The sequence below is a fragment of the Bison bison genome, unplaced genomic scaffold, assembly GCF_000754665.1.
Source record: "Bison bison bison isolate TAMUID 2011002044 unplaced genomic scaffold, Bison_UMD1.0 scf7180017864516, whole genome shotgun sequence".
Taxonomy (NCBI): Eukaryota; Metazoa; Chordata; class Mammalia; order Artiodactyla; family Bovidae; genus Bison; species Bison bison.
In genome coordinates this window covers 8671394-8680470 of record NW_011495069.1, presented here as the reverse complement: position 1 = coordinate 8680470, position 9077 = coordinate 8671394, and the positions used below count along the sequence as shown (strand labels likewise).

General features: G+C 59.7%; 1 protein-coding gene across 1 annotated transcript in view; it reads left to right on the top strand.

The window, feature by feature from the left end:
• UBXN11 (UBX domain protein 11) overlaps nt 1-9077 on the top strand; it is a 23203-nt gene that overhangs the window by 13514 nt on the left and 612 nt on the right. The window contains exons 9-14 of the mRNA XM_010830252.1: nt 5629-5843; nt 6105-6182; nt 7145-7262; nt 7387-7490; nt 8721-8794; nt 8871-9040. Coding sequence (XP_010828554.1) covers nt 5629-5843; nt 6105-6182; nt 7145-7262; nt 7387-7490; nt 8721-8794; nt 8871-9040 — 759 coding nt within the window. The remainder of the gene's footprint in view (nt 1-5628; nt 5844-6104; nt 6183-7144; nt 7263-7386; nt 7491-8720; nt 8795-8870; nt 9041-9077) is intronic.

Genomic DNA, 9077 nt, shown 5'->3' with positions numbered 1-9077 from the left:
TCAGGCCTCGTGTGGCCCTGCTGACTTGTGGGAGGCCAGACGTCCTCCTGGGCAGTGGGGCCTCCCTGCTCCTTTGGGGAAGAGGTCAGACCAGACAGCCAGTTTCTGGACCTGGCTCTGTGGATTCCAGCCTCTTCCCTCAAAGAGAGAGCAGCCCCACCTCCCCTGCGTTGTTTGTTTTTGCTCAGAGTACGGCCGCTCTGAAGTCACTTGTGAAAGCCACCCGACCGCGAGCTCTCTGTCTTTCTTCTGCCTTTCGATTCTTCAGCAGGGAGGGGCCTCAGTTTAGCTCTCCTGCCAGAGGAACAACATGTTTCTCATTTCTAGCAGCTTTTTCTCTAGGGACTGCCCCAGCTTTTTCCCTTCTCCCCGCAGCCTTGTCCCCAGGGGCTAGCTTGCCCCTGCCCCAAGGGTCCTCGGGTCCCTGAAGCTGGTCTCTGGCTGGCCCTGTTGCTCTGGCCTGTTTCTTAGGCTGTCTGATCCCCTGGAGAAGGAAATGGCAACCTACTCCCATCTTCTTGCTTGGGGAAATGCCATGGACCGAGGAGCCTGGAGGGCTTCTGTCCATGGGGATCACAAAAGAGTCAGATACGACTTAGTGACTCAACAACAGCTGTTGGCTTCCACCCCCCACAGACCCTGGGGCAGCAGGCCAGCTGACAGGTGAGCTGGGGTATCTGTATTAGGCAAACAGGCTGATCCAAACTTTCTAGAGCCTGGGACTCTTGCCTTAGGGAGGACAGTTGATTAGGCCAACGAAGGGCCCAGGGGCTTGAGAGGAAGCCTTGCAAGGGCTTGGCCCCGGGCCAGGTCATTCTCCCCTTCCCACCAGTAAGCTGCGTGGAGGCCGTGCCAGGCGCTGCGGGGTGTGCAGAGACAAGAAAGGCACCGTTCAGCTCTGGTCCTAACCACCTTCGAGTCAGGTGCTGCGCCTCAGGGCTGAGAGCTCCGGCCAACTCTGAGTCCTCACTCCCTTCTCCCCACCCCTCTGAGCACTTCAGTCCTCCAACCCCTTGTCCAGTTCCTGCTTTCCTCCTACCATCCCCACCTCCCCAACCCTTTTCCCCAAGCCTAGGCTCCTGCATCTCCGCTCCAGAAGCCACCCTGCCTCCTCTGTGGGGCTGCAACCGGCTTCACTCATCCCCAGGTGGCCCTCGAGCCCCTGGAACTGGGTTGGCCTAGACCTCAGGCAGGCTGGCCGCCTCCCACCAGCTCAGGCCTGTGCTGTGACCACTTCCCCTGCAAGTGCCCTGCCCCCTTTTCTCCACTCCTTTGAAGCTCAGCTCAAAGCCCACCTGCTCGAGCAAATGTGCATGGAGCGCCTGCTTGGCGCCAGGCATGGTGCCGCCCTGCAGCTGCCTGGGCACATGGTTAAGGGCCCTGCGTTAGAGTGAAAGCCTTAAAGGCCCTGGCTGAAGAGGGGGGCGTGGGTCAGATCAGACCCTGTGCGGGGAGACCGCTTTCCCCTCTGAGTCCACATCCTGCCCTGTGAAATGAGGAGATGGCACGATTGACCACCCCTCCCCAGGCCATGGAGAGCCCCGCGTGCCCCTAGTGTGTGTGGCGCATCCTTGCGGGTCGATGCGCAGTCAGTGACCAGGGACTGTGTCCATTTACTGCTCTGGCCTGCTCTGCTCCGGAGCGCCAGCACGGGCTCGCTCGACCCAAAGGCCAGGGGCAGATGCCCATGCAGGGCCTGGGTGCCCTGGCCTGGGTGGTCGGAGCCCCTGCACAGGATGAGGGGGGATGGGCAGCGTGATGCTCAGAGGAGTGGCCTGAGCAGTCGGACCCTGCTGAGTCAGGCTGGTTGTGGTGCCAGAGGTAACCAGGCTCTGGGGGCCTGTTTTCTCCCTGCTGGTTCCTCTGAAGAGCGGAGCAACTGTAGGCAAAGTCCCCAGAGCAGGGCCTGGCTTGCAGGTGTGTGGAAGCAGTGGGTTTGCTTCCTGTTCAACCGCCTTCGCCTGGGTGCTTGGGGACGGGCCTGCCAGGGTGCCTCAGCCACTGCTGGCATTTCACGGCAGCCAGCTGGGCCCCCCACGAGGGTGGGCCCCCCACGAGGGGCCAGCCCAGGGTGGGCCCCCCACTCAACCTGCACGTAGTCACAGGGTCTAACCCTCCTATGGGCCCTGCGGCCCCATTGGTGGCACTTAACCACATGCCACGGGCACCGTTTGTCTCCGTCTCCTTTGCTCAAGTCTGAGCCTGAGGAGGGCAGAACCCTGGCCGTGGGCACCACCATGCTGCTCAGGGAGGGCAGAGCATGGCCGCTCCAGGCACGCTTGCTGGATGGCGGGGTGGTGGGTGGAGGAGTGGGTCCAGGGCTTCTTCAGCAACGCTCTCTGGGCCAGGCTCAGGGCTGGATGCTCTTGCTGGTGTAGCCAGGAAGACAGACAAAATGACAACAACCTGTGACAAGGACCGAGAGTGGGCCCGAGGGTTCCAGAAGCCCAGGAGGAACAGGGACCCAGGCTCGGGGTGAGGGGAGGGGCTCCTGACAAGGGCCTCCTCAGAGGTGGTGAGAGGGCGCCCCGAACCCTGAGGTGAGCAAGAGGGAGGGGCGCGAGTGACAGCAGCGGCCGTCTGCCAGGCACTTCCCGTGAGCCTCCCTGCAGCCCTGTGAAGTGCGGCCTGTTATCGTCCTCGTTGAGTGGAAGAGGAAGCTGAGGCCCAGAGATGCTGGCCCACGTGCCCAGGGTCCCACAGCTAGGAAGTGGTAGCCCTGCTCGTACGGCCCCAGAGCGTGAGCCCGGAGAGCCTTCCGACGGCGGCTGCAGAGCTGGGGCCCAGAGGCTCTGGGCCCCGAGGGTCAGGGAGCGTGGACTCGATCTCCGAGCCTCAGCACTCCCCTCCGGAAGTAAAATCATGGGCCCTCACAAGTTGGATGAGGGTCTCCGGGCACTGTGCCCTCCTTGGGAAGGAACCCGCCCCCCGCCCCGTAAGCAGATTCTGAAGAACCAGCACTGAGAGGCAGCCTGCGTGGCCACAGAGGACAAAGGCCGAGGGTCACCTGGGCCCTGCACACGGCGTGACCCGGGGCGTGTTGCCTCCTTGGGCCCAGTCTCCTCATCTGTAGAGTGGAAGCAGGAAGGCCTGCCTCTCGGTGCTCGGCATGTAGTCAGCTCACCCCCGGATCTTGTGGGAAGGATGGAGAGTTCTAGTATCTCCCCCCAACTCCCTGGAGAAACTGCAGCTCAGAGAGCAAGTGCCCCACTTGACCTCTGTCTGACCTGCCTCATCCCATGTGACGTGGCTGCCAGGTTGTTGGGGGTCTGGGGGGCCCCCGGCTTCTGTTGAGCACTCCCTGCTGCGAGAGGGTGATGCCTGGCTCTTCCCGCCTTATTCTTTCGGCCCTGGTTTGTCCAGAGCTGCGTTTCCTTCTCTGGGGGTGCCTTGTCTCACTTCGGATCTGTGGCATCTGACACCTGCCAGCCCACCCTGCTTTCACTTCTCCACCCTGGCTGGGAGAGATTTCCTTGGCAAACTGTCCCTTTCCCTTTTGTTGCTTCTGGGCGTCCTCCCCTGGCCTTCTGCCTGCGCCTTTCCTGTCGACCCAACAGCTCCCTGAAAGAGCCCAGGCCCCAGGAGGCGGCTCCTCTTGGCTCTGCTCTGCATGGCCTCCTCTGGCCAAGTCACGTGACTTCCTGGGCCTCGCTTTCCCATCTGTAGGAAGCTAGGGACAGGGGCAGGCGTGGAAAGTGATGAGCTGCTCTGTTGTTATTTTTAGGTTTACGGAGATGTTCTGAAAGTAGTTAGTTATTAAAGGAAAATAGTGTCTTGATGTTGTTCTGACTCATACCAGGGATACCCAGGATGTTCTGTGAGTTTTTCGTGGGAGTCTCAGGGACCCCAGGGGACCCTAGGAGAGGGGTGGGGCAGGTGCAGCCCCTACAGCAGTAGAAGGTGCAGACAGGCAGAGGGGAAGGCCAGCTGGGGCCTACCGTTTCAGCAGCCACAAAGGCAACAGGAAATAGGGCCGCCCACATCTGTACTTCCCCCGGTACAGCAACTGCACCTCTGTGGGGGAAGGAACTGGGTCCCCGGAATCCTGACCCACATCCTGCCGCACCTTGGCTGTCGTGGTGAAAAACAACTTCCAAGGAGGACCAGAAAGCCCCACCGGTGTTTGTTTTCATTTTTTTGCTTTTGGCTGCACCGTGTGGCAGGCATGTGGGATCTCAGTTTCCCTAGCAGGAATCGAACTTGCGCCCCCTGTATTGGAAGCACAGAGTCTTAATCACTGGACTGCCAGGGAAGTCCCCAGTCATCAGTATTTTGTAGCCTTGCCACCCTAGTAGATGACTTACTTGGGGGCTGCTGCTGCTGCTGCTAAGTCGCTTCAGTCGTGTCCGACTCTGTGTGACCCCAAAGACAGCAGCCCACCAGGCTCCCCCGTCCCTGGGATTCTCCAGGCAAGAACACTGGAGTGGGTTGCCATTTCCTTCTCCAATGCATGAAAGTGAAAAGTGAAAGTGAAGTTGCTCAGTCGTGTCCGACTCTTAGAGACCCCATGGACTGCAGCCTACCAGGCTCCTCTGTCCATGGGATTTTCCAGGCAAGAGTACTGGAGTGGAGTGCCATTGCCTTCTCTGACGTGGGGGCTAGATCCCTTCAAAGACTGAGAACAGGCTCCTGGCCTGCCCCCCACCAGCATCCCAGCTGCCCTGTCCCCCTTTCTGCGCTGGCACCTGTCCTGACTGTCCCCACCACCCCACCTGCACCCCATGAAGCTTAGGAACAGCTATATGGAGAAGCAGAGGCCAAAGCTGCCAGCTTGTCAAAGGGCTCTGTGACTCAAGAAACATATGTCCAATCCAAGGTTTGTCCCATGTCCATTCTGTCCAGTGGCTGTCCTGACCCTCGCCTCCCTCTCCTGATGGTGCAGATGGGTGGGAAAAACAGATTTTAGGTCAACCACTTCTTCTAACTCACCAAGTGGCCTGGGGCAAGTCACTTTCCGTCTCTGTGGGCCTGTTTCCTCATGTGTAAAATGGAGATAAATAAGCCCTGGCTCGTAGCCCATTCCTGCGCGGTGGACTTGTTAACAGTAGCTGACAGACACATGCTCGTTGGAAGCCTTACATGGTCCTCTTGGATCCTCACACCCTCCTGGTACTGTCATCATCCCCTTCCAGAAGAGAATGCTCTGGTGCAGAGCGGTAAAATGACTTGACCAGGGTGATGCAGGAAGGAGGGGAAGAGCTGGAATTTGAGCTCAGACCGTTGGGAACTCAGCACTGAGCCTTTCAGCTGCTAACCCCGTGCCTGGCACGTCTGACCCGGGATGAGTCCTGCTCCCACCACTTACTTGTGTGTCCCTAGGCCAGCCTTTAACCTCTAGCCTTTCGTTTCCTAATATGGAAAATGGGGATGTTCATGGTCCCTACAGCATAGGGTTGGCATGAAGAGAGAATAGGATAATAGATGGTAAACCCCTCGCACAAAGCAGATGCTCACTAAAAGACAGCCAGTATTATTATCTAGGTCAGCTGTCCTTCTCCCTCTCCAGGGGGGTCACTTAAAGAGATGCTAAGTCCCCTGCCCAGCGTGGGAAGGGGCCATGGAAGCCAGGGCCCCGGAACACACAGCAGCCCCTAAGAGAGGCTTATGGGTGTCTATCCGCTTTGCCAGGGGACTCGTTGGTTCCTCCCGAGGTGGACTTTGACAGGCTCCTGGCCAGCCTGAAAGATCTCAGCGAGCTGGTGGAGGACAGCGACACCCAGGTGATGCCAGTGCCCGACAGAGTGCCGCACCGGACCCTTGAACCCATCCCTCTGAGGCTCTACCGGAATGGCATGGTGATGTTCAATGGGCCCTTCCGGCCCTTCCACGATCCCTCCACACAGGTAGGAGTGACAGGGATGGGGAGACAGGCCCAAGCACCCTCAAGCTGCTCCGGTGGCCAACCCCTTGCTCACCATTAAATGGGCCCAGCTCTCCCCCAGCACCCCAGGCTCATGTGCAGCCTTCAGCAGCACTCCTACCTGCCCGAGCCCTGGGGCTCTACTTCCAGAGTAGGATCCACAGAGGGAGCCCGGCCCCGTAGCCTGCCATCTAGACAGGAAACAGGGTCCAGCCCAGGCCTCATCCGACCTCTCTCCCCACAGCGCTGCCTCCGAGACATACTGGATGGCTTCTTCCCCTCAGAGCTCCAGCGGCTGTACCCTGATGGTGTCCCCTTTAAGGTGATGGGCTGATCCCAGAACCACTCACTCACTCCCAGTGTGGGGATTTTGCAGGGGGGGTGGGATTGCTTTCTCAGGCCTCACCTAGAGGCGCTGCTCCACTTCAGGGGACCCCCCCCCACCATCTGATGACCTCTCCAGAAGGAGAGGGAGCCTGAAATCAGCCTGGGAAGGGAGCTGGGAGGCTGTGGTGGCCCCTGGGGCTCTAGCAGCAGCAGCAGCAGCAGCCTGAAGCAGGGAAGGCTGGTGGCTGAGCAGCAGGCAGTGCCCCCTGCTGGCTGCCTCGAAGCACAGCCTTCAGCTGCCTGGGACCCTCCTCCACCACGTCCAGGACACCCGGACCAACTGGGGACAGTGAAGAGTCCATGCAAAAGCGACCTGGCTCCCCCTAGGGGCTCCTGGCGTCTCCTGGTTGGGGTGGAAGGCAGTGCCTTGGGAGGAGGCAGATGTTGGAACTAAAGAACTTGAGGTGCAGCCAGCCCCCTGCTGTGGGGGTGGTGGGCGGTGAGATGAGGGTGACTGGACCAACCTGAGGCGGTGCCCCCGAGGGTGGTGTGTTAGTTCCACAATGTGAGCATGTGAGGGAGCGCGTGCCAGCCGGGCTTGGAAACTACCGTGAGTCACGACCGGGGGTGTTCGAGGCAGTGCGTGCCAAGCCAGGCTTTGGCCTCTCCTAAACACCCTCATCCCTCCCCTGCTCTGGGAGGGGGATGTCAGTACTGTGACTCCAGCTGGCATGATGAGGGGAGCTTGCAGGGAGAGCAGGGATCAGGTGGGTGAGAGCTGCACAAATGGCAGGTCTCCTGCTCTCTCCCAGGGCCTCCGCTTCCTCATCTGTAAAATGGGGATTGTGTCAGGCCACCCCGCGGGCCTATTCCTGGGGTCTCTGGGCACGGAGGGGTGGGGATGAAGCCCAGGGCTGAAGAGCTGTGCCTGCCACTGTTTCCCTTCCTTCTTGCCAGGTGAGTGACCTGCGCAGTCAGGTCTACCCAGAGCATGGGCTGGACCCATTCCCAGGTGAGGGCCGCGTGGTAGGCCTGCAGAGGATTCGAAAACCCTTGGACAGCATAGAGCATTCAGGTGAGCTCAGCCCTGTGGCTGAGCCAGGTGGTGGGAATGCTGTGCCCAACAAGCTCCAGGTGGGCCTCCTCCACCATCACTCCAGTCCCCGCCCGACCAAGGTTCCCCGATGCCTTCCCTGCAGGCTCCAGGATGACCGCCGAGAAGTTTCTGAACAGGCTCCCCAAATTTGTGATCCGACAAGGCGAGGTGATTGACATCCGGGGCCCGATCCGGGATACCCTGCAGGTGAGCCCAGCCCTGGCTCTCCGGGCCTTACTGTGTGTGGTTGCCATCAACCCTCACCCAGCTGGCCAGAGCAGTGGTTAATCTGGAGGCTCAGGCTTGGGGGCCCCTCAGGATGGCCTGCATGGAGAGACAGGCCCCTCACAGCTAGCTGTTCCACTGTCTCCTGGAAATGATGGAGCTGCTGAGGGCTCTGAGTAGGAACCAGAAAGCATCTGGCACAATATGGGAGCAGGAGCTGTAAGAACGGGCAGGTCAGGGGACTCTAGGTTGGGGGTGAGCCCAAGTCCAGGTCACCCCCTCGAGGTTCAGTCTGAAATACACCTTCCTGGGCTTCACAGAACTTGCCATTCCCTCTTCTCACTCCCTGTCCTCTTCTCCCCGTGAAAGGTACCAAACCCGTTTCCACCCCTGACCCTGCCTTCACCACACGTGGCCAAGTCCTGCCAGATCTGTCGATCCCCAGAACTGCTCCCAAATCCATCTCTTCTCTCCATTTCTGTCCCTGCCAACCTAGCCCAGGCTCCCGTGTCTCCCAGACAACTGCAGTGGCCCCCTCACTGACCTCACCTCCACTCCCACCCTGCCAGCCATCCTTCCCCAGCAGCCTCTGTGCCCTTTTAAAAATGCAAATTGGATCTTGGCTCTTCCCTGTTGAAACCCTCCAGTGGTTCCTAGGTAAAGCCTGTCATTCCTTCCTGGTCCTCTTCCCATCTTTTACCTTTTCTTTCTTCCCAGTCCAGCCTGATCCCCATGAACTAAGAAAGAGAGTGAAGTCGCTCAGTCGTGTCCGACTCTTTGGGACCCCATGGACTGTAGCCTACCAGGCTCCGTTCATGGGATTTTCCAGACTCTCGAATATATCACCTCTTCTCAGAAGCCTTCTCTCATCTATGCTATCTGGGATATCCTTCCCCCGCCCTCCTTTCATTTCTAAGAACTCTTCATCCTTCAGTCAGCTCAGGTGTCATTTCCCTAGGGAAATGCTGGGTTAGGCATCCAGCCTGGTCGCTGTCGGATTACGTCTTCCCCACTAGAATAAGGGAATCATGGAGCCACCTCTCAAAGCTTCCCTTCTGTTTCCTCTCCTTGGGCCCCAGTTTACACACTGGGCCCCTTTTGGCTCACTGGTCTCATCCATCCCTGGGCAGGGAGATGTCCCCTGTAGGGGTTGGGGGAGGCCCTGACTCTGGCAGGGTCCAGGGCTCTGTCCACTTCATCAATGCTTTCCAGAACTGCTGCCCATTGCCTGTCCGGATCCAGGAGATCGTGGTGGAGACGCCTGCCTTGGCTGCTGAGCGTGCGAGGTGAGGGTCGAGTGGAAAGGTGAGGACGCTGGGCTTGAGTTCCTCGGGGGAGCACTGACGGCCTCTGGGTCCGCAGGAGCCGGGAGTCTCCGGAGTCGCCGGCGCCCCTGCTCTCCATGCTGCGCATCAAGTCTGAGAACGGCGAGCAGGCTTTCCTGCTGATGATGCGGCCGGAAGACAGGGTCGGCGATGTTCGCGCCCTGCTCGCACAGGCCAGGTGGGCGCGGGGCACGGCTGGCGACCGCAGTGGGGCTCAAGCACCACGACCCAGCCTGATCTGTGC